Source organism: Poecilia reticulata, chromosome 16 (assembly GCF_904066995.2).
Source record: "Poecilia reticulata chromosome 16, P_reticulata-male-v2, whole genome shotgun sequence".
Lineage (NCBI taxonomy): Eukaryota > Metazoa > Chordata > Actinopteri > Cyprinodontiformes > Poeciliidae > Poecilia > Poecilia reticulata.
Window position 1 is genome coordinate 33203351 of NC_088845.1, and position 25885 is coordinate 33229235.

Genomic DNA, 25885 nt, shown 5'->3' on the forward strand with positions numbered 1-25885 from the left:
GTGGTGGTTTTCATCTTGGCTGAAAAAGGAACACATCCTGAACTGACAGCTGAGTTTTGCGGAAGTGGACATTTATGTTTCCAACCCTGCAAACTACCGAGGAGGAATAAGGACTGTGGTGAGTGTTTCAGTGGGATCATCTGATCAAATTAGGAAGAGTTCTGGGAGTATGAGTGACGCTTTCAATGCCTCATTATTAGAGCAGTTCAGAAGTGACGGTGAAAGATCGGTAGCATTAACCCGTCCTGTCCTTGTCCACGTCCACGTCCTGCCTCCAGCTGCAGATTCCTCCGTTTGTAAGTAAATGCAGCTTTTAAAAACTGCACCTAACTGAATTATCTAGACGGGCAAACATTGCAGCAAAGAGCTGGAGTCTGTTTGTTTCCGGCTCTTTACCTTCAAATGGTTACTTTTGAAATGAGCGACTTCTTATATCCTCAGTTCACTTACATTTTCCAACCCTAGTAAAATAGGGAATCACTGCAATCAAAAGAAAAAAAGGACGTGGAAGAAATAGTTTTACTATAATGCAAATAAATAAATTACTAAAATAATATTTATTTATTTAAAAAGATATTTGTTTACAAATACAAAGATAGAAGGAATGGAACACAGAATATGTAACTTTGTTTTAGGCACGACTTTACAGAGTAAGTAGAGATGTGAGGTCAAAAAACTTTAACCTTCATATTTAGGGTTCATGACCACAGATTTTCTTAAGGTCAGTTGTAAATTGCGTTAGAACTTACAGGAGGAAGCCAATCCTTTTCCCTCTCTGACTGTGGCTTTATTTGTCTCAACATTTCATCCTACATTTTATTCAACAATTTCATTTGAGCTCTGTTTCAAAAATCTTTGGAAAAGTAATTTTCCAGAATATAAATGTGTATATTTATATTTATATAATTTATGTAATTTTTGTATTCTTACTTTACTCAACTTTCTCCAAGAGATCTACTTCCATATTTTTCCAGGTGAATAAAAATAGTAGTAGTAGTGATAATAATAATAATAATAATAATAATAATAATAATAATAATACAGAATATCATCATCAGAATGGGTGTGATTCATATCACACCCATTCTTCCCCTTATATTGATTTTGATGTTAGTTCTATGTTATCAAATGTATTACAGTTTTATTTGTTTTTGAAGTAATTTTCCACACAGCCTCTGTCCACAGTACAGAGGAAAACAGGAAAAGTGAGATCATTGATGCATTATTTAAATTCTGTTATATTAAATCAAGGATTGAATCAAATGTTATTCGCAATAGAAAGAAATAGACAATGTCAATGAGTACTTAAGTGATATTTTTTTAAGTGTGAGTGAATGTGAAGCAACATTTCTAAAAAAATTATTTTATTTTCTGGCATTAGTTGGCTTCATTAATAGTAATCAGAAGGATGTTCGGCAAATATCAGGTTGGTTATCGATCTGCATACTGCTGCGTTGATGACTAGTGGACTCTGGATATGGAGCAGCTGCTCAACATCAAAAACACTTTCATGGTCAGCTGATTCCAGCAGGGGGCAGCATAATGACTGGAACCTTCTGTGTTTCATCTTTTTTTAACTCGGGGAGCCACCAGCTGAACTAACCCGATAGTCACACACCAGGTTGTGGGCTGAGAGCCCAACAGCTGAGATCCAAACAGCGTACACACACACACACACACACACACACACACACACACACACACACACACACACACACACACACACACACACACACACACACACACACACACACACACACACACAGCTCCTTGAATTTCTGACCAGGCTTTTCACAGGTCAGCCGGACTCCAGCTCTGAGATCTACTTCACAGTAAGGTCCGTGTGTTTACAGAGAAGCTGAGATGGAACTGAATCAGTGTGTAGAGCCACAGCTATTAATATCCTGCTGTGAAGAGGCTCCGCCCTCCAACTGTCTGTCTGTATGTCTGTTTGTCTGTCTGCTTCTGTCAGGGTCAGTCTGCTCTGCTGGACTCTTTCCTTTCAGTTTCTGCTGAATGAAGCATGTTCAGCACCACATGGGTGGAATAACATGTAGAAGTTCCTCCAGAGATTAAAAGATCAGTTTATTCCTGAAAGTTCTCCGTGAACAGCGTCCATCTGACACACCTTAGGTAGGAATGCCAGAGAGATTTCGTGAACATTTTCCTTTGACTTACCTGGATGAACTTCCAGCAGCAACTGGTCTGGGCAAGCAAAAGATTTTTTCTTTCTTTTACATTTTAGGATGTTATAGCTTGCCTTTTGCGTACATTTCCATTTGTTTATAGCGCCCCCTGTCCTGTCATGGTCTGCTATAATTGAGGATTGTTTTGGTTCATTCACACCTGATCGTCCAGTAGACTCAATTGGGGACCAAAATTGCAGTATTGGTTCCATTTTCAGCTGCTGTGGTTCTGTTTCACAAAAGCTCTGTCAGTCCGCTTTGGTCAAACTCTGGTTTGGTTGCTTAGAAAGTTTGGTTTATTTATGGAGGTGTGAATACGTAATCCAAGAATAACTTGGATCAAAAAGTGAACTCTGGTGCGATTTGAATGCATACAGTATATGAACGCCAAGCAAGCCGAAGACCGCTCCAAAAACAGGAAGCAGACTACAGCGCAGGGCATTCTGGGTAAATACAACCAAAACAAACCTGTGAGCCTAGCACTAGCAGAAAAAAATGCCTTCTGGTCTTTTACCAAAGACAAAAGAGAAATCTTCCAACTGCTAAAATCTGATGCCACTCCATTTTTGTTTAGAAAGTTGTTCCTAATGTCTTATTAAGAGGATTTTGAGTAGTTTCCCTCAGTGATTCTTGGCACAGCGGCCCATGGGTGAGGAGGTGAACAGGTTTTTCAAAGGTTTTGTTTCATTTGACCACAGCAGCTGAAAATGGAACAAAAGTTGGAGTTTTGGTCCTCAGTTGAACCGAGGCTACCGGACTATCACCCGTGAAAACATCCTTAATTTCAAACTGTTGATTCATTCCAGTTCAGTGCCATGCTTTTTGAAATATCTAATCTCATTGCTGTTTCTGCTGCAGGAGCTCCAGCCAATGGGACAATGCAGCAGTCAGATGACAGCGGCACTCCCTCCTTTAACCCTCTAGTGGTGCTGGAGTTGATCTCTGACACCAAGGAGGAGGCCATCGCCTGGCTGCTGAGTAGGATCAGAACCCCACAGCAGGCTGGAGGTGTGACAGTCAGGTAGTAGTTGCTCTCCATTAGATTCCACATCGTTGCTAACGTCCTGTCTCCCACTCAGGTGCTGGATTATTGGTGGAGCAGCTGGGCCCTGGAGTCAGTGCTGAGCAGAAGGACAACCCCAACCTGTTTCTGGTGGGGGCATCCTGGGAGAGGCTGCTGTCTGGAGCTGAGGATGTGGGCCTCTTCAAGGAGTACAGTGACGGCTCCATGAGAGGCTTCACCTGCGCCAACAACCACAACTTTAAAGACTTTCAAGGTCTTTAAAGTACAAGAAATAAGCAAAAACTTATTGAATGAATAGAGACATAAGCTTAACAACAAAGATATTTTTTTGCTGTCATTCATGTAACTATTTTGAAAAAACCCTTCTTTAGGAGGGTGGACTGTGGACGCTGACATTATTGGGGACATCTGCATTTAGCATTGAGATGCTATTTTTATTGTGAATAGCTTCGCTGATAGGCTAACTGCTTTTAGCACAACTTGAACACAACACTAGTCCTTTCCAGCATCCCACCAGATTGTTTTTTGAAGCAGAAGTTACCCCTTCAGGAAGAGAAGAGGCTTCCTTGTCCATCACTTTTGTTTGTGGATGACACTTGTGTGTCAAATTTACAGAAGTACCAGAATCACGCAAGTATGAAAGTTCCAGTGCAGGACTTTTGTATGTAAAAAAAAATCAAATCAAATAATGTGATTAAACTTTGTTAAAAATGTTTAACTCCTTAAAGTCAATCAAATTAAGTAACTGAGATGAAAGCGTTAAGCTCTCAACCCTAGTTGTGATGTTTCAAACAAGTGCTGTTGCAGCAGCATTATGACGGACGCAGTCAGACACCTCGGAGTTTATTAGATACTCTGCTTCAGTAGGACAAATTCAGATGATTACCAGAGCCCCCCAAAAACATACACCCAATGTGTTTTATTGTAGTTTTATGGTAGTGCATTATACTGAAGTGGAAAGAAAAATGATCTTTATCTGGCTGCAGGACGTTTGGAGTCTGTCTCTACTGGTACTACTGCCAATGTTTGTAAAACTGCTCAAACATCGCCAAGTTAGAGTCGATAGAAAGCATCTGTACAGCAGCTTTCCATCCTTACAGATTCTCAGTGCATGTAGGTCTGGACTTTGAGTAGGTCATTGTAACAAATGCTTCGGTGTAACAAAATCCGTAGTAGCTCTGGCTCTGTGTTTAGGGTTGTGGAAGATAACCCTTCTCTCCAGTTTCATCTTTTCTGTAACACGTCCCCACTCATACCCGTCACAAGCTGCTGCAGAACCTCTGGTCCACACACAGGAAACCATCTGTGATGTTTTTACCTCTAGGGGATGGAGCCGGCTTCCTGAGCATGGCTGAGTGTCAGTACATCATCAAACATGAGCTGGAGACACTGAGAGCCAAAGATGAGACTCACATACCCGGGTACAGCAACGCCAAGCTTTATCCAGGGAAATCTATCAGTGAGTGTCTGACTGCGTTGCTTCAGCTTCTGCTTCTGTTTCAGCGTTTCACTCAAACACCAGACATTCATATTAATCTATTAACACGTTGCTCTCTTGGATTTCCAGGAGTTTTCTCATCTAACTGTAGGACTTTTCAACTTTAGGAGCTTTTCAGTTTTTTAAATGACTTTAAGTAAATAAATCAGTCAGTCTCTCACTGCATGTCAGAAACTAGACTAACCTTAGTTTATCAGTAAAATAAATTTCACCTGAAGTTGAATATTTAACCTTCCTATTTTGTTTAAACAGTCGCTAAGTTTAAACTTAGCGACTGTCTTTGACAATTTAAACTGAAAATTATGCTCAACGTCTGTTTGAGCATAATTGTGATGCTGAAGCGGAAAGGAGGGTTATTAAAAAATGGCCTGTTTGTTAATCTACTAAACTGAAGCTCAAATTAACCAACATCCAGGCCTTTTTAAGAAACAATCATGACGGCAGATAAACAATTGTTCTGTTTTGGCGTGATGAAAATAATGAATATGCAAACATTCTGTAATAACCTAAGAGGGAGATATTAAGCTGCCTTTTTGACAAATAGTCCGTTAGCAGAATGCCATCATTTTCTATAAATGACTCATTATCTGAGCACAACAGCAATTAGTGGTTTGGGCAATGAATCGAGTTTAAGCTCCGTCTTTGTTTAGTCATAAGGGGGAGAAAAGCAGGACTGTTTGACTTTATTATCACTTGAACATATTCATCTTCACTAGAATCCTTGTCTGGGTCTTCCTGATATATTTATAGTAGATCAGAGACAGAGTTTTGTAAATTGATGACAAAAAAATGGAATCAAAACACTTTTTTTTTATTATTTTAAAATCTCAGTACGCAGATTGCTGTCCAAAGGAATCCTGATCCAGATGTTTCCGCTACACCATAAAGAAGAACTGAAGAGACTCTCCTTTTCTTGGTATAAAAAAATCAAGCTGTCCCTTCAGCCTCTAGGTACGTAAAGCTGATTTCATCATATCCAGTTCACTTTCGTTCATTCATCCATCCATGCTCACACACCTAAAGACAAAATAGAGAGATGACTTAGCCTAACCTAGTGCCTGGGGAGAATCCATGCATACATGCAGAAAGGCCCCAGGCTGGGATTTCAAATTCAGTTCAAGAATACTTTATTGATCCCAAAGAAAAATTAAATAACCCAGAACCTTCTTGCTATAAGGCAACAGTCCATCTGACTGCACCAATGTCCAGCCAATCATCTTAAGTCACTGTACAAAAAAGTAATTATACCAAAACATCTAATTTACATGCAAAAATATTCAGTCAGTTACATCCAATCACACAGATTCCAAGTTGATTCCGTACATTGTTATCAAACACTGCAGTCAAGTTCAGTTTGTTATTCAAACTAGTTAAAAATGTTCTTAATGTAACCAAACAGTTTGCATCGACTCATTGACTTTATAGTAATCCCTCATACTGACCTGCATGCAGCGACAGTGGAGAGGAAAACTCCCCTTCAACAGGAAAAAACCTGCAGCACAACCAGAACCAGGCTGAGTGTGAAGGCCGGGGACTGTCTCTAGAAATGTATCAACTGATGTTTTACTGACGTTTTTCTTCCTCTGGTCTATGACGCATCTAGACCCTGATGTATGAGGGTTAGCATTGTTTTCATCCATAGTAACAACTGCTTCCTTGATAGGAAAGTAGTTTTAAATCCAAGTGGAAGCAAAGGAATGTTCCCTTTTTGTGCATTAAAACCAGGGGTGAAAGTAAGGGGGTACGGCAGGGCACTGCGTACCCCTAAAAGATTTAGCGGAGGTACCCAGTATCTGCAAGAGAGGGAGCGGCTGTCTGCTGTAAAACATGAACGGGTTCACTGTGCAGCCGTGAGTTCCGCATCCACCTGAATAATGTGTAGTTGCGCCACTGGGTGTGGCACAGGACAACAGGGCAGCACCCACTTCCAGGTGAAGTCAGTCTGATTAGCCACTGCAAAAAAAAACAAATAAACACAGAAAAGGCCACTGGCCGTAACATTCAATAAACAAAATACTTGGACTACTTATCTCGTTCTTTGTGAGTATACGTTATTTACAACAAACATCAAACACGGTAAATATGTTTCATTAAGTATTTAACAAACAAATGGCTGCTACCGCGATAATTATGTGAAATTAAATTAATTGTCTAATATAAAAAATTGTTTGGTGCTTTGAGCTCAGAGTCTGAGAGGCTTGTCCTTTATCAAACAATTTCGTTTTTTGCCTCTTATTTAGTGGAAATATTGATGTTGATGATATTTTCTCCAAAATAATAACCTTTCTCAACCTTTATAGCTCCACTGTTGAAAATGAGGAGCTAACATTCACAAATGACATTGAAATAAAATCCAGTCCAACATCTGGTTTGAGGTGATTCCTCTGGAACCTGTTGGAGGAAAAATATCCCAACTTCAGAAGATGAGCTTTAACCTAACAGAGCTCTGTGGTTCCTCCTGTCAGTATGAGAGTCAGGATGAGGAGGCGCCATGTTAGGAAGAGAAGTGGAAGCTGCAGGATCTTCAGAACAAACAGGTCATGATGCTAAGCTACTGGTTATCCCTCTGTCTGGACACAGGATCAATATAACCAGTTTAAAAGCTAAAATGAATGGTTATATGCCAGACATGGAAAATTGGGATGCCCTCCATGCCATGATGTTCAGGATTTAGGTCTCATGGTATCTCAAGGTGTCAACATTGCAGCCAGTGGGCTGAGGGAGGAAATACAGCTTTATTTTGTAGCAATTCAAGAGCTACCAGCTTTTAGCGCTTTGCAAAAAAATTAATCAGCACAGAAACTCCAAAGCACACAAAGAAGTAATATATATATTTTGTCTATACATATATTATTTATTTATTTTGTCATAGTACCCCCAAGAATTTAAAACTACTTTCATCCCTGATTAAAACATCTGTTAGTTTGGGTTTATTAAACACAGAACCTGCCGTTTGTGAATGTGTTCATAGACTGAATGAATGTTATTGCATATTATGATCAGAAAAAGTGCTGATCACCATCATAGGAACATTGGCTGATTTCAGATTGATTGATGCATCAGTAAATGTCTGAGCATTACTGTGAAGCTAGTAGATATTCAGAGACTGTGATGTAATGTGATGGATTCCATTTTCCTCTGCCATGTAATATTAATGTTTTAATGTGTCATTTTTCTTACTGAACCACTGTCAGTACTCCTACTCCGGTCTTTACTTTGCTCTTTCTCTTTCCAGATGAAATCAGACACTACTACGGTGAGGGCCAGGCGCTGTACTTTGGCTTCCTGGAGTACTTCACCTTTGCCCTGGTGCCTATGGCTCTGTTTGGAGTGCCTTACTACATGTTTGACTGGGAGGATTATGATAAATATGTAGCCTTTGCTGTTTTCAATGTGGTCTGGTGCACAATTATTCTGGAGGTATGAAAACTGATTTTACTGACTAAAGAACAAATCCATTCCAGCTCTGTGCCGTAGTTAAGGTCTTCAATAAGATCAAAATATTTGTCGATAAACATAAACAAATTCGTTTTTACATAGCAAAAAATAATACAGAAGTAAGCAGTTTTGTCTGTGTCAACACAATGACAGAAAGGAAAGACGGCAGCAATGATCCTACAGAAGCAATCATTGCTTCTCATCGATCTGGGAGGAATGAAATTCACTGTGTAACACTGAGACGTTATGTCTGTATTGAGGACAAGACAGTTAGGCAACAAATCTACCTCAGATCAGTGTGTGAAATAACAGAAACAGAAGCTCCATGGTAGTTATAGCTACATGTTCAAGGACATTAATGTCAGAAGAAAGCCTCTTGTTTCCCTGCCTATCATACAGAACATGTTAGGTTTGAGTTTGGGAAAACTATTATTAGGACAGGACGGCTGTGGCTCGTAGGTAGTGCAATCGTTTGCAATCAGAGGTTAAATTGTTGTAGGTTAAGTTCTCACATGTCAGTGTGCCCCTGGGCAAGGCACTTAATCCCAAATTTCCTACCAGTCTGCGTATTGGTGCATAAATGTGTGGCTATGTAAGTGTGGCTCTAACATACCCTAGTTCTATCATGATTAAGTGCAAATTTATTTCCGGTTGGCTGGATGATGTTCCTACATTTCTGTGGAGATATAGATCTTAAATTCCATTTATAATGGTCTTAAGAAGTCTTGATTTTGAGTTGGTGAAGTCTGCAGAAAAACCTGCTTTAGTATAAACCTTCATTAGCTCCTTAAATGTAAAAGATTGGAACTTGTTAGAAGGTTTTATAAATACTGAATCTTAGGTTTCTGAAATATGAAACCATGATAAATTATTTACAAACTTTTCCCACATTTAATGAGACGCTGTATTCTGTGCATCTCAGTTAGAAAACAAACATGTATTTGGGGCGACGCGGTGTGGAATTTGTGTAACTGCTCACACCTTTAAACTAATAACTCTTGTTTTGTCTTTAGCATTCAGTTTTCTTGGGTTCACACTTTCCATCAGTTGCAGTGAACCAGTCTAACTTTAGAGTGCAGCTAGTCCTTGCTGGGTTTCTCTGACTCTTCCGTATGTGAAGCCTTTGCTAAAGCCATAGTTATCAGAGAGATTCGAATGGATCAGAAGATTCTGAGAGACATTCTGGGAACTTTGTAAGTTCCTGAGAGCAGCTGTTTGTTCATTTGGGAGAGAATAATTTGGCAGCTAGTTTGTGTAAAACTGACAGGTAACACGGAGTATTATTTGTTCAGAACCATAAAGGATGTTAATAACAGCTAACAAGTTTACCGGACCCTCTATCCTCCTCATCCTCCAGCTGTGGAAGCGATCCAGCGCCACCCTGGCCTACCACTGGGGCACGCTAAGCAGAAAGAAGGCCTTCGAAGAACCTCGGCCTGGGTTCCACGGCGTCCTCGGGTACAACCCCGTGACAGATAGGGAGGAGCCTCTGTACCCCAACGCCAAGCGCCAGCTGAGGATCTACCTGGTGTCGCTGCCCTTCGTCCTGCTCTGCCTCTACTTGTCTCTGTACGTCATGATGATCTACTTCCAGATGGAAGGTTGGGCGCTGTCCGTCCATGACCAGGACCCTTCGTTCTGGACAGGAGTGCTCCTTTACATCCCCAGTATTATCTACGCCGTGGTGATAGAGGCCATGAACCTCGTTTATAGATACGCTGCTGAGTTCCTCACAGAATGGGGTGAGAAGGTCTAAAAACTCTAAATCTACACAAACACAACTGATCAGTAATATATACTATATGGAAGCATTTCACTGCCAGAGTTTGGAAATAAATTCAGGAGCGAGATAAAGTATAAAGTTTCAAATTAAAATGCTAATTATTATATAATGGTATATAAAATAATAATTATTATTTTATTGTTTCTTTCTTCTTCGACCATATTAACAACACACTCTGTGCTACAAATACCTAAAGAAATACACTGATCTCTTTGCTTTTATTGCACATTTTATTTTGGTTTCTGTTCACTTCATCTCCATGCCTGTATTTGATTTGTTTTATATCCCAAAAAAGAAAAAAAAACAGTAAAATAAAAAAAAACATTCTTATTTTAACTAGATGCAAAACTCGTTTAAATGAGAAGGTTTCTTGTTTAACAAGATATAAAAAATTCTCCTCTGACAAATTTTGACTTTTTAAAAAGGCGTTAAAGCAGTTTGCTAAGGCTGCTCCTTCTCACCCCGTTTCTTCTAGACGGCATCTAAAAATCTCTTGAAATGATGCTCTTTTACTGTTGCAACCTTTCTAATTTAGACATGAAGACAATTGGGTGTTAATGAGCCATAAATCTGCCCTGTGACAGACTGGCGACCTGTCCAGGGTGACCCCGCCTCTCGCCCGGAACGTTAGCTGGAGAGGCACCAGCAACCCTCCCGACCTCACTAAGGGATGAGGGTGTAAAGAAAATGGATGGATGGATGGATGGATGGATGGATGGATGGATGGATGGATGGATGGATGGATGGATGGATTTTATGAGTTTTTATTAAAATCTCGTTAAAATGGGAAAGTTTTCTCCTTTAAACCAGATACTGCTCCTGAAATTTTTTTCTAGCCTATAGCAGTTAAACACTTCTGAGATTAAATCACACTTTCTTGATTATACTGGTTAGCGGACATATGAGGGCAGCTGCATTCACTGGATTTTATTTATGGAATCAGAATAGAAAGAGTTCAGATTTTTATTTGCATGAACCACTAAGCAGTTCTGAACTGTTATTTTTTCACATAAAATGGTTTAATGCTGACACACTGAATGGTTTTGTTGATATGTGTTTAGAAAATCACCGCCTGGAGTCTTCATATCAGAACCACTTGGTCCTTAAAGTTCTTGTTGTGAGTATAAATGACGGTGTGCTGTGTGACCACTAACACAATCAGTCTGCAGGTTTATGGGGTTATTATTTTCACACAGGGTCAGGTTGGTTTGGATAGAATTATCACCTTAAGTAAAATGATCATCTGAGAAATGTTTTTCTTTCTGTTTACCGAAAATTAATTTGATGATCTGGAACCTTCAAGTGACACAAAAGCAGAAGCAATCAGTCAGGGTATTTATTCAAGTAAAGCTTATTTGTATGGCATATGTCAGCAGTTCTAAATGCTTTACATCATAAAAACATCACACAGTCATCAATTATGAAACAAGAAGTAAACATTACATTTTGTCAAATGATGCCGTCGTCAAAATGATCAAGCAAAATTTACATCATAAATATTGATCAATGTTTCAGTTACTGTGACTCAAATGGAGCTGTAAACAAATGGGCCTGGATTCAAAGGAACTCAGTGTTTCAGCTGTTTTGCCATTTTCTGAAAGTTTGTTCTAGATTTGTGGTGCATAGAAACTGAATGCTGCTTCTCCATGACATCAGTCCTGTAATCCGGGAAATGTTCTTCAGGTGATAGAAGGCTTTGTAACTGTCTTTATGTGTCTCTGAAGGTTCAGGTCAGAGTTCATCACTACACTCAGATTTAAAGCCTCGTCACTAGTTTCTAGCTGTAATGAGGCTAGAAACTATCTGCTCTGTTCTACTCCCACATTCAGGCTCTTATTGATCTAATCTCATCTTGTCATTTAGTTTAACTTCTTCAACTGTTTCGCCTCGTTGTTCTACATCGCGTTTGTAATGCAGGACATGGTGCTGCTCAGTCAGGTGCGTTCCCTCCTTTCCGGTTTATTTGCTTCTCCGTGTGCACTCATGTTTCGAACCATCTCACATCTTTTCCTCCTATCCTGCTGTTAGAGTCTGGCCACCTTACTGATCACCAGTCAGATCTTGAATCAGTTCATGGAGGCCTTCTTGCCTTACTGGCTGCAGAGGAGGCGCAACAAGAAGATGATTCGCAAAGTTCAGAAGAGAAGAACTCCCGGGGACAAAGAGCTCCCTCTGGCGGAGCAGGTCCGTCTGGAGGCCGATATGAGCACGTACTTGGTGAGCTCACGTCTTCTGATGAAAGCTACAGCAATCAACCCAGCAGAGTCTGATCTCTGAGGTCTACTTCTCTCAGGGAACGTTTGACGACTACCTGGAGCTCTTTCTGCTCTTCGGCTACGTCAGCCTGTTCTCCTGCGTCTACCCGCTGGCTGCCGTCCTGGTGGTGTTGAACAACGTCACAGAGGTTTACTCCGACGCCTTCAAGATGTGTCATGTGTTCAAAAGACCGTTTGCTGACCCGGCTGCAAACATCGGAGTCTGGCAGGTTGGTATCCGCCAGTTTTTTCTGCACAAAGGAACATGGTGTTTATTCATAAACTGAGGGAACAGCAAAGGTTTAGAAGACAGAGGAGAACTGCTCTCATGTTGGTCATCTAACTTCATTTGAAGAGAATATTTCAGGTGGTTGGTTGAAACTGAGGTGTACTGGATGGATTTCTGTAGATCCTAGAATGCAGTTAACTCATATTTATTAATTCCTGTCAATAATTATAAACAATAAGATCAAAGAAAACTAAAGTCAAATCATAGTAAAGAAATCTGTTTCAGTGTTTAATGTGAGCATGCTCAGGTTCCTTAAAGAGATCTAAATATTAAAACACAATTTAAAGGTTAAAAAAAAAATATTTTCCATAATCCCTTATTCCCCCTTTAAAACGTTCTGACTTTACTTCAGGCCCAGTTGATGTCGATCCTGAATGGTTTCATAAAACCCAGTGCATCTTCTTGGCTCCAGCATCAAACCTGTTGTCCTTAAACAGTCTGATCCGAAGAGATGAGGCTGATTTAAAGCAGCTGCTGCTCTCTGTGTGCCTCTGACTCTCCACAGCTCGCCTTTGAGACCATGAGTGTGATTGCTGTTGTGACCAACTGTGCGCTCATCGGCATGTCTCCACAAGTCAAAGCATACTTCCCTGAGTCTGAGACCCAGCTCATCCTGTGGACGGTGGCCATCGAGGTAAATCCACACAACTCATGCCAGCTCCAGGGCTGTGTTCTGGAACATCACTAACTTCATAATTGTTTTAGTGTGACTTAGTTCAGAACAAAGAGAAGCTTGTCCTAACAGAGGATGGATTGAAGCCCGAAATAAGTCACTGACATGCAATGAGAGGTTTGGTACACCTTGATGATGAGCTGCTCTGATTTCTTTGTGCAGCTTAAATTCTGAAACTGCACAGAAAACATGAACTGAACGCAATGGTTTGAGTGAATGGGTAGAAAAACATTCACAATGAATTCACCAGTTTTTAAGGAGTAATGCAGTGCTATGTTGTATAATGAGGCCATCCTGGGAATTAAATTGTTCAAAGGAATAATTAAAAGCCCCAAATTATCCTGAAAATCCCACATCATACCATCAGAAGCAGGACATCCAGCAGTAAGCCTTGAGCTGATGGAGTTTCCCTCACTAGATGGAGCCACAGTGCAAGTTGGCTCAGATGAGAGGAGGTTCTGTGGGAGAGTGTTGGCTGTATGTAATATAATGTTTTAAACTAATAAAAAATAGGATTTAGCCTTCAATTCAATACAAGCTTACTTAATGAAGGACAGCACATTAAAACAATGTTACATGTTAAAAGCAGAGCAACCTTGATTTTGTACTTATGTTTTCTAACCACAGGCTAATTTGCAAACCTAGTCTTTGGTTGGACCTTTATTAAAAGTCACTGAATTAAATTTCTGCGACTACAAGCAAGAAAAACATGAAATTGCATATTAGAGGAAGTAAATTCTCCACAGCAGTGTATGTTGTTATTCATTAGTGTTCACATTTGTTTTTGTTTTTACCTGGGAATTAAAAACTCTGTTGCCATTTTTACTGCCGATGTAAACTGTTCCACATATGAGGACTGCTGAAGGCCTTAAATGCGCTAATTACAGGTCTTAAATTGTGTTGTGTCTAAGTCTCATATATTGCCAAATATATGTACTTTTCTGTCAGGCAAAGTTTGATTTTCACTTTGTTCTGCGACACGATTTGGTAGCCTGTTAGCTGCTAATATACATTTGCTAGCTAGCTAGGTTTTTTTGAGTCCATCATGGGGGCACACAAATTTATGGCCAATAGACTGGATGACGCTCGTTTTCTCTGCTGGCTCACTTCTGTTGCGATCCCTTACATCAAAATGGGTTTGGAATTAGAAACTCTGCTTTCTGGGCAAAAAAGCTTTTAAATTAGGCTACAGTGGTTCAGGTTGTAGAGAGGCTTATTTCTCAACTTCTGCGACGCTTGATTGCAACAACAACTCTTTCCAGAGTCCAGATTGGCTGGTATCAGAGACTTTCTTCCTTTCATTTTGTTTCATTTTGTCACACAGGTCCTAAGTCATTTTATGATTTTAAAACACACACGTCCGATTACTGTCAGACCTGAGCGTGACTGGTAAAAGTCACTTTGTAAATCTTAGTCCCCTTAATTTAAAAACTGAACTAGTTTTTATTCAAGTTATCTTTGTTGGATCATAAAATGAGTTTGACAATGTGAAACATCTAAGTGTAAAGCAGAAGAACTCTGAAGGGGGGTAAATACTTTTCCTCAGCTCTGTAGACACCGTGAACTGCTCCAGGCGCCGGTTAGTTGGACTCTGGCAGCATGAAGCGTCCTCTGTCTGAAGCGTCCTCTGTCTGAAGCGTCCTCTGGCCTGGAGCCATGGGAACATGACTTTTTATGGTTGTGGACTGAACGCTGTCCCGGGGTTCTGGCTGCAGGTGGGATGCTGCTCCGCTGAGCGCAGACAGAACCAGGACAGCTCCCAGCATGCAGCCAGCCAGTAATGCACCAATCAGAGCATTACTGGCTTCCTCTATCCCTTGTGATAGAGGAAGAGTCAGCTCATGAGTGTGCTTTGAACATGTTTCCACTTCATCAATATCATCATCATGCACATTTATTAGAACAGAGCAAAGGGGCGGAGCCTCCACTGATTGAGTGTATGAAGACCAGCTGGGTGTGTGTTTTTACACACAGTTAGGTTTAAATTCAGAGGTCGCTGCTTGTTTCCCGGTTGCTGGGCGCCTTGTAGCTTTCTGGCGGCGGTGCTGTGATACCTGGGTAATTACTGTATGGCGCCTCTTCGCATCACTGAGCAGTAACCAGGCAACAGGCCGGCCTGTCTCAGAGTCAGAGATTTTCTTTTAGAGTCACAGGGCTGTCTCATTTCAGAGCAGCTGGGCTTACAGACCAAACCCTCTGAGCAGAGTGTGCAGCTTCAGCAACCAGCTGTTTACATCTGGACCAAACAGCATCAAGAGGGGAATAAAAATCACTGGTCTGGGTTTGTTAATCCTGACTTTTTTTTAGTATTGGTTGACCTTATCTGTAGTTTAGTGCAAGCAGTTTAATCATATCTTTATATTTTACAAATTTTGCCAAAATCTAAAGACCCTAAAAACTGAGCCATAACCTTTTAAATCACTCAACAGATTCCACATCTTTATCAAAAAAAGTTGTAGTTTTAGGGGGTAGTTACTTTTCACCTAGGTTAGCTTATATTTTGGAAACTGCTTTTTTGTATTTATCTTTGTCTGATTTTAACATCAGTTTGATGATGTTAAACATCTGAAGTTCTACAGAAAGCAAAATATTCTATATGCGTTAATATTCTGCTACCTGTTATTCTGAACCACCATCATCATCATCATCATCATCATGGTGCTCCACATCAGGCCAACACAGACTGGTGGATCTTTATTTTCTTTCATTCTGTGCCCAGAAGAATCTGGCATTCAAACACTGTGTGTTGGCGGACCATGTGAAACATGAAAATATTAATTATGCCTCATTATTGGTTTGTTTACTTAAAGCCTCCAGATAATATCAGTTTCCACTTTGGTAAGTGCTCTGAATGCATCAGTTTGAATCTTTGCAGAAAGCCTCTTTGAGAATAGAAACATAAATAAGCTTTAAGATAAACAATTTTGGTCATTTTTATTCATACTTGTAATAAGATATTAAACATCTGCAGTTGTAACCTGAGCCAAACTGCCCAGCCTGCAGAAATACATTACGTCAGATTGAGGATAAATTAGCATTTATTCTAATTCATTGTTTAGGCCGTATTAGTTAATATTGAATGAAAAGATTGAAAAGTAAATTTTCTCACTAACATGGGTGGGTGCCATGGTAACGTACTGTGTTGAGTACTGGGCAGTGGATATAGCACTGCAACTTTTGCCAGAATCTTCTGAAGTGAAGCTGCTCAGGATAGAAAACCAACTAGATTTATCTGTTCAATTATTTTACACAAATGGTCAAGCTCTGGCTTAAGATCTTCCTAAAATTTCCTTTACTATTCACAAGATTTTTGTCTGACAAGTGATTATTTATTCACATTAAGCTAGGACAGTCTAGGCAATCAGAAAAGTCTGATTTCAGAGGTGTTTCTACATGTTAACTCACAAAGGCTAACAGCAGTTAGCTCCCTTTATCCTGGCAGGTTCTTTGCCATCTGCAGGATGTTTCCCATTCAAATATCTCAGTCTGTGTGTTTAGAACAAGAACTCCTGCTAAGGTCGTATTAGAAACCTGAGGATGGATTACTTAACGTATGTTCTGCACATCCACCAAATGTCTGCAGGTCGTCATGGTACAGCTCCCACCTACAGGAAAATATTCACTTACCTACAAATTGTGCCGAAGTTTGACTGTGCTGGTTGCTGGGAGACCAAAGGAAGTAATGAGCTGTTAGGTTCTGTCAGGGTGACAGAACAGGACTAGCATCACAGCTACAGTTACGGAGAAGAGAAGAAGAAAAACACTTCCACACATACTCCACTGTGTGAAGAACTGACTCTTTCAGTGTTGACTCACAAAATATATGAATAATCTGACATGGTACACAGATGAAGTCATGGGGTGTGCTTCCTCCCAGATAGATCATCTCTGTCTCACACACACACACAAAGGTTTGTATTTAAACCCATATTAGAACTTTGAGTTGACTTTCAATGATAACTGCATTTATGCCTAACCCAGACATTTCCCTAACCATAGGCCACACACACACACACACACACACACACACACACACCCCTGCACGCACACACACGACTGATGCAAGCTGCAGTAGCTGGAAGGGGCAGATTCAGACTTGGTTCCTGGATAAAACCTGAACATATTCACTGTCTATCACACTGCTATTATTCTTTAATTGATAACTGTGGCTTTAAATACTGAGACAACAACACTGCTAAGGAAAACAACAAGAATCAAGAAGGATGCTGTTTGATTCAGTCAGCACAGTGCAGCACTTTCCCTAATCAACAAACAGAGATCTCTGGTCTTATCGAGTTGTCACATTGATTGAATATGCACAATAAACACTCCGGCTCTTAGCTGATTGCTCATGTTGTTAGAAGCTAATTTATATATCCGATGGTTCAGCAGCTCAAGGTTACCCTGAACCCTGAGGATGTTCAGGCACAAACCACAAAGTGTGTTTTGCCTGACATAATGGAAGTGATCAAACTGCAAACACTGTCTGCTGTCACTGCTGCTCTGAGGCGTGCTAACGTCATTCTCCTTCAGATCGGTGATAAAGCATTCATTTTGTCCACCACTGTTATGATTCAAAGTTATTGTACACATGGATTGAATCTCATATTTGGCTAAAGAGGATTAGTTTTCCATTTTGTACTCAAACACAACCAGCATTAGAAATGGAAGCCTAATGTCAGTAAAAAGTGGTTTCCTTGGAGACACTCAGTTTATGATGTTTAATGTGAAGCAAATAAGCCGCACAAAGTGAAGCATTTACTTTCTGTTGGAGGCCTATCAGACTGTGTGGCACCAGGAAGCTTGTTAAAACAGCACACACTAACTCTGGTGTAGGGCTGTTAGTCTTCCTTCATCTTATCAGTTTCTCCTCATTGGCTCTGGCAGCGTTGGAGATACTTCCTGATGATATGCCAGCCTGAATAAAGCAAAAACAGACTTTACCCAGTGGTGCTTTATTTATTACCTTCTCCTGAACTCAGCAGGCTCTTCCTCTATATGGAAGGACAGATTAGATTGCAGGTGCTGCTCTGCTCTGTTGTAAAGAAAAAAATAAAGTCCTTGATTTACTGGTCTGTCTCACTTGTGATCATAAGATACAGACCATGACCATGTGTGTGGCATCCCACACACAGACAGCTGAAATGAGCTTCCTCTGTTGGATGGCTGGGCTTAGCTTCAGGGATGGGGTGAAACTTTCTGTCACACAACGGGCAGTTAGAGTGGAACCACTGGTTCTCTGCATCAGGAGTCAGGATGCCTCCTTGGTTCTTCCCTGTGGAGGCTTTCATGTCCCATTGGTAGGAGAACGAGAGCCATGTATGGATGGACACAATGGAAACTTTGAAACCCCCTGTGATTCTACCAAATCCAGAGTCCAGTACACACTCTGCTCTGTACATCAGCAGAACCCCTCTGTGGTGGCGCTGTCACATTGTGCACCAAATTGGACACACTGAGGAATCCAGCCTCTCAAAACTTAATTGGTTCTTAAATATGTTTCCCTTTTCATCCAAAACACTTTTCTTACTTAAGATGGACTCAGAGTCTCTTTAAAGAATAATTTTTTTTCACTGACGTGTTTCACTTCTGCAGCAAACTTTTCTACTTAATTTAGCTTATCTTAACTTATCTTAGCTTAAATTTTCTCATGAGCTTAGCTTTTCTTTTCTTTTCTTGGCTTACCTTTTTTTTTTTTAGCTTTCCTTATGTTAGCATGTCTTGGTGAATTTGACCTTTTCTTGTTGGCTTAATGTAGCTTTTGTTATCTTATCTTTTCATTTCATAGCGTGACTTTTCTTAGCACAGCTTAGCTAGCCAGTGATTTATATGTAAATAAAGTATCATTTTGAGCCTGTATGAAATAGAGAAACTTGTGCTGCTTATTTTTATTCTCACCCTGGGTCACACACTTAATTTAATAGGATTCATGATCATGACCAGAGCAGGTGAATGTTTGAACACAAAGCAGGCGAGGGAAGCTGGTTATGATGATCAGATCAGTCTGGCTAAAACCTCTCTGACCTCAGCAGGATCTTTGTCCTGGTAAAGCTGATGGAGGTTCTGTCTGTCTGTCTGTCTGTCAATCAGTCTGTCTGACTCTTTCTGATTTACAGCAGAGGAACAACTCAATAAAAAAAAACAACTGAATTTTGCTGTGTTGTCATTTCTGTCAAACTAAGCTTCCATTACTTCATGTTGACAAACGCAGATTTAAATGAACATTGAAGATGATGTACTCTGATGTGCTCTTTGATTCTGATTCTTTGACTTTTTTTTATAAATATAGCATGGACTGCTGGCTTTCAAGTTCATCCTGACGTTCCTTATCCCAGATGTTCCCAAACACATCCAGATCAAACTGGCCCGGCTTGAGTTCGAGTCACTGGAGGCTCTGAAGAAGAAGGTAAATAGATTCGTTTGGATTCTCTAGGACGTCTGGACTTTTCTTGGTTCTTGAATATGTTTCCCTTTTCATCTGAAACGTTTTTCTTAGTTAAGCCTATGGAATTGGAGTCTCTTTAAAGAATGAATTTCTATCGTATCAGTGATTCTTCCTACTACTAGTAGCTTCATGTGTTGGTCTGGTGGATCCAGATGATAACAAACCACGAGTGGCTTTTTGCTAGAATCTGTGTAACTTAAATTCTTCCCATTGTCTGTTTGGAAACTTTGGGCTTTTTCTTTGAAACTGTCAACACCTTTTAGGTTTGAAGTTGAAAGACGTGTTGACAGCTTTGAGCAGATATTTGATGCTTCCAACATTTAAAGAAAACACAACTGAGTTCAGTGAAAGAGAACAAAATACTAGGTGGAGGACATGTCATCACACATGTGGTTTGACTGTCTGAGAGAAATGTTCCAAACACAATATCCCGGTGCATTTTAAACCGAACAACATTTTAAACTTAACATCATTGTCGGACAAAGACTGCATCATCTCAAGGATTAAGTATCCAAAACGGCCTCAGAGCTCCTGTGCACCAAAACATGTTCAGACCAACAAACACATAACGACACCAAAACAGAGAATCATTACTAAATCCTAGCTACTTGGTGTAGGTTTTCTTATGATCTTAGCTTAGCTACATTTATTTTTTCTTAGCTTGGATTAACTTGTCATATGTTAGTTTTTAGTTTATCTGTTCTTAGCTTAGCTTAGCTTAGCTTGACTTACTGTTGAATCAGATGTAAATGGCTCAACAGTCATTTACGTCTGATTGCCTCCACACACTATTTAGACAGTAAGTCCACACTTTAGACCAGCAATAAAGGTAACTTTAGAGAAAAGTGAAAGAAATCCTGTAAGTAAAACATGAAAAAAAAAAATCACTAAACAGAAATGGTGACTTCAGGTTCCATTTTTCTAACACCTACAGTGAAGCTCGGACTCTATCCCCAGAAAAATTCACCTGAGGTCATCTTATCAAAATAAGTCATATATTGGCACTATTAACACGTGGATTGTCAAGTGACAATGACTCAAACTTTAAACCAGATGATCTTTTTTCTCACGGTGTCTCAGAGAGTCAGCATTACCAAGATTATTCCAGTCCCACAGTGTGTGGTAAACCTGGCAGCCCACCAGGCTTTACTTGCCCCCCTACCCCCACCAGGCTTAGTAAAGCCCGGTGGGACTTAGCCTGTTTATTGTAAATAAGTTTATTTAAATAAGTTGATTTACAGTAAACTTATTTATTGTAAACAAGTATTTTCAAACAGTGTGCAAGGAGCCGCGCACCAGTTGCTCCGTCTCCTCCCTGCTGGTTGATCTCCAGCACTGACACTGTGTCTGTTGCGCTTGTGGATCTTGCGCAGTACTTCTTACTCTGACCGAACGATTTGAAAGGTGCCGTTGCAGAGCAGGTCCACCTGCACTGGCATTATGAACCCTGCAGGAGGGCTCATTTTTGGAGAATTGGTACAGATCAAGCCGCTTTTGATAACATAGAATACAGATCTCCTACGTTGTCTTACAACATAGGAGACATTCCGGTGTGCTGCTACAGTGTGAATACCTCTCAGTCAGTGGCTCTGCAGCGTGCAGGTGTGTGTTAAACACTAAGCGAGGAGAGAAAGACATCAGCAATGCCACATTCAGAGTAACACTGACAGCGTTTCTCCATCCTTCCTGTGACTTTGGGTTTAAGGCCCAACTTCTCATACCAGCTGCTGGTTTTTGGCTCATTGAGTCGTTCTCTGTTCTCCTCCTTCTCCAGAGGCAGATAAATGCAGGGTGAGTAGCTCCGGGTTGGTTTTCACTTTGATTGCCATCATTTCTCACCAATGATTCCCTCTCACCTCCCCTCATAGCAATCACACGTTAATACTCTAAAATGTTGCATACTTTTCTCCTGTCTAAACCCCTGACTCAGTTTGTAATCTAACCTGTAAAGCTCCACAGTATAATACTGCTGCAGCTGTAATGAACTTATTGATCTGTTTTCCAGCATGGACTGAAATCTAGTAATAGAGCTTGTTGTGTTCTTAGGTGTGAAAATGTCTTTTTGCTTTGTTGATTCAGGGATTGGCTATCCAGGTCACATTTGAGAGAAGAAATGCAAACTCTCCTAGCTCTAAGATTTAACATTTGAAATTAAATAAATACCACCATATATAAACAGCAGTGATCTGTAATAAGCCATAATGTCTAAGAGTAAAGTTAGACTGATGAAGTCACGTTTACGTGTTCTAGAAGGTTAAATCACCAGTTGAAAATGTTTTTTTGTTTTTTCAACTTACAACTTTTGTTTTTACTTTGTTGATAAATCAGTAATGAAGGCTATGATTGCTATATGAGTGCTATGAGTGCTATAACATTCAAATTAAGTTGTTGATCAGATGTTATTTTGACCTAATTTTAGGGTCAATAAGAACCTTTACAGAGTTAATTTGGGTAGTTTAAACTTCTAAATCTGAATGATTAAGAACCTGATGTCCTGACCTAAAGTTAAGACTTCAATACTCTGTAAATAAATTTGCAGATTCATATTTTTCCTGGTTTTCCTTTGTGTGTTTAATGTTGGGCTAAAGAAAAAAATCTTTCTCTTGCAGATGCAAGAACCTAACATGGCACAGATGTTCCCAGAGGTTTGCTTTATATGAAAACAAATAATGTTTGGATCAAAAAGATCATAGATGGCCACCATGGTCATCAGGGAAAATCTATGCTTGCAATAAAACTGGCACTACTAATCACAAATGATACATTTTGGTGTCAAATCATACATAATAATTGGACCCGTAGAAATTATATTTGCCAATAATTGTTTGATTTTGAAGATGGCTACCATCTTTGTCATGGAAATTTTATTTTTGCACTCAAATCGCTAATTAGATTGTTTGGTGTCAAATCATAGCCTTCATATTCTGAACCATAGAAATCATATTTTCTTGAACTTGTGTTCCTTTTTCTTTTCACTTTTCAAAATGACCACCATGGCTGCAAAACAGAATATATGTTTGCTCTAAAATTGGCTGTAGCTACTGCTAGCAGTGGGTACAGCTAACCAAAAAGTAAATAAATAAACAAGAACCACTAAACTGAACTTTGAAACACACAAAGAAATGAGCAAAAGCTAACACCAAACCGCTAAACGCATAAAAAATGAACCACTAAGACGACTGTTGCTCTGTTTATGATACACATCTTCATCTCCTTCCAGCTGACGACAGATTTCAGACTTACTAACAGCAAAGTCCTCAGTTTGAGTTTTGGCTTCTGATTTTGCTACATGTTATTATTTTAAAGTTGTATGAGTTTGATGACATATTAGTCTAAAAGGCTCAAAAATGGTGGCCATTTTGAAATTGAAATAGCTAATGAAAAACAACAGGCTGATCATGCAAATTGTTGCATCCACACTTGAATTTTTTTTTACAGTAATATTCAGCACCATTCAAATTAAGTTTCCCTCTGGGATCAATAAAGTATTTTTGAATTAGAATCTAAATATAGCGTGTCATCAGATTGTTGTCCCACAGGCTGCGGCTCCCTTCGTTTCGTGTCTAATAATATCTCGATGAGATAATTGATGCCTATTGACCCTCAGTTCAGCCTCAGGCACAGAGAAGTTTTAAGTTTCGCAGAGTTCACATTCCCCCATGAGACACTCGATCAGGCCGATGAAAGGATTCCTTGGCTGCACATGTCCGGCTCCATACCGCCTCGCTGTGCAGCACCATGTGAGCAGGTCAGTCAGCGCTGCCTCCAACCTGCTGTCACACCGGACGTACAGTAGCTGACCCATGTTCCCGCTGGACTCAAACTTTTGTCCAGGTCTGCCTACTGACATTTTCAGGAGCAGAAATGTCCAAACCCTCAATGATGTCATTCAGTTCACACACACTGATTGGACTGTTGGTACTCAAGTCTACTTTTAACCTGATTTTTTTTGTTTTTTTTTTCAAAAATCTGCTTTAGAAGGAATCCGAGTTAATCTTTTTGAAGAGGACAAGTCTAAACATCCAAACCAGGAGAAGAATGAATGTATCCACTGGACCATGCATGGGTTCTCCTCACAAACTCCAGCTTCCTTACGCTGTTAGAAATATAGTCACGTTAAATTAATTAGTGTTTCTGCATCACTGTCTTCATGATGCATCTGTCACTTTTAACAACATAAATCTAGAAATGTCGGGCATGGTTTACTATGAAAACCCAACATGAGTGTAAAAAGTTACCTCCTGAGTAATTAGAGTCCAGCTTCCTTATGGTGAAACATGGTGGTGGCAGCATCATGCTGCCTGGATGCTTTTCTTCAGTAGGAGCGGGGAGGCTGCTCAGAGCTGATGGGAATTTGGATGAAGGTAAATCCATAACAATCCTGGGGGAATCCTGCACTGAAAAACGGAGAATATGGATCCAACTTTAAAACAAAAAGTGTTAATTCCAGTTTGTCTTAAGTTGGAGCTGCATTGTGTTTTTTTCAGTGTTGGAGGCTGCAGAGGCCCTGAGACCTTCCAGCCAGACAAACACCTGACAGTCTCCATTCTGCACATGGATTGTTTATCACATTTCACCGTTTGGAAATGTGTAAAACCGTCTCAATCTAACACTGTGGATCGTATTGAATGAACGTGATCGGGTTTCCTTTTGTGTTTCAGAAAATGCTGGAAGGCACGGAGTTCAGGAAGAGCATCCAGTGAGGAGAGGAGGACCTGCAGACTCTGACGGCCCACACTCTCTTTTTGTTTGCTTTAAAAGCCCCATCTTTGTTATTTTTTACAGTTTATTATTTTTATGCACAGTGAAAATATGGTTTACTATTAGTGGAGCAGACAAGTATGAAAGGTTCATTATGGTGAACAGTCTGAGCACTGAAACGGGTTCTGGGTTTGGGGTGATGTACAACTAGAGGCATGTTGGGATGAATGAGCTGCTGTTCAATTTCTCTGCAGATATGATGCACTGTAAAACATATTTAGTTATTCCAAAGAGTGTTGATGAAAATAACTGCTTTGGTGTTCTCATGTTCAGCCACTGAAGTCACTTTGGGTTCAGTCAGTATTTTGGTTCAGAACAGTACAAACTAGCATGTTCTAATTATAAACGTGTTAAAGACTGCAAGGTGTGTGGTTACCTGATTGGCTGACAACACAAACACCCTAATGTATGGAAGCAAAGAAAGGCCAAAAAGATGCAACCACTGAAAGCAACATCAGACTTTATTTTAAAATCTGAACCAGATCCAGCTGGGATTGGATTTATCCGGACAGACACTTCGGCTTTTCATTGCTCTCGTAAAGACGATCACAGCGGAATGCCATATAATCACAGCTTGTGTTAAATCATGAATTCTTCACATCCAGGGTAGGGACACATACACACCGGCATGAGGGCCATTGTAGAGGGTCGACTAAAACAGTTTGAGAATAATCTCAGGAATTTTCTAGATAAAACATAGACATTTCTGAGTTCCAAAACTTGAAATTTTGGGAGAAAAAAATTCAGAAATTTTAAGATTAATCTCAGAAATCTTCTAGAAATAACATGGAAATTTCTAAGTTTGAAAAGTCTACAATTTGCTACGAAAACTCTGAATTTTTAAATTAATCTTAATTCATTAGTTGAAAATGGTAAACATTTGAAACTGAACATTTCTAGGTTCGCAGAAAAAAATGTTGTAGCAAATTTTTGATTTTCAAACTACTTAAAATTTTCTAGAGAAACCAATGAAATTTCTGAGTTTTTTAGTTGATTTTTCTTTACAGTGGCCCTGATACACCATCATACACAGAAGATGAAGTGTAACCTGTAACCTCCTGGTGCCTTAGTTTCCTGCTGTTTATTCTATAAAATGTACCAAAGCTGCAGCAGCAGGTTGCTTTGGATCAGCCTTGGCTTCAATAAACTAACAAACCTGTAACTTAAACACGAGTCCAGTTTTTTCTTCTCCTCCAACAGAAGAGATTTTCCAAACTCTCCTTCTATTTGATTTCATCTTCAGAGACATGAGTTGTCGGAAACAGAGTTTGTGTCCAGTGGGCGTGGCGTGTTGAAGGGAACCGGACCGTTTGTCTTCCTCAGAGTGTGTGTGAGGAGCACACGGCATGCCAGCTGCTCTGGAAGCTTCTGGGTCATTTGAGCCGAGAGGAGATCTGATAGAGAGCGCCCCTCCTCAGCGCCATGCAGCTGAAAACCTTTCAACACCTTTTGATGCTCTGAGTGTCATTCAGAGACCCTCACAACTCCCATCCGAATCACATGAAGACAGACAGATAAAGTCCACTCAACGTT

At 40.0% G+C, this 25885-nt stretch overlaps 1 protein-coding gene across 6 annotated transcripts; it reads left to right on the forward strand.

Moving 5' to 3' along the window:
- The first annotated feature begins 3 nt into the window (after positions 1–3).
- Positions 4–25520, forward strand: ano10a (anoctamin 10a). 6 transcript variants are annotated; one of them, XM_008411076.3, is made up of 16 exons: positions 48–118; positions 201–296; positions 3045–3194; positions 3266–3463; positions 4535–4669; positions 5540–5659; positions 7944–8128; positions 9504–9888; positions 10991–11046; positions 11793–11867; positions 11958–12146; positions 12223–12414; positions 12979–13107; positions 19436–19552; positions 21366–21382; positions 24253–25520. In XM_008411076.3, the coding sequence occupies exons 3-16, from the start codon at positions 3065–3067 to the stop codon at positions 24317–24319; spliced, it is 1995 nt and encodes a 664-aa protein (XP_008409298.1). In that variant the 5' UTR covers positions 48–118; positions 201–296; positions 3045–3064; the 3' UTR covers positions 24320–25520. The 6 variants fall into 6 exon arrangements, with proteins under 6 accessions (XP_008409297.1, XP_008409301.1, XP_008409302.1 ...); XM_008411075.3 differs by lacking the exon at positions 201–296 and having other exon boundaries at positions 4–118; XM_008411079.2 differs by lacking the exons at positions 201–296; positions 24253–25520 and adding an exon at positions 22201–24236 and having other exon boundaries at positions 4–118.
- Positions 25521–25885: the final 365 nt, after the last annotated feature.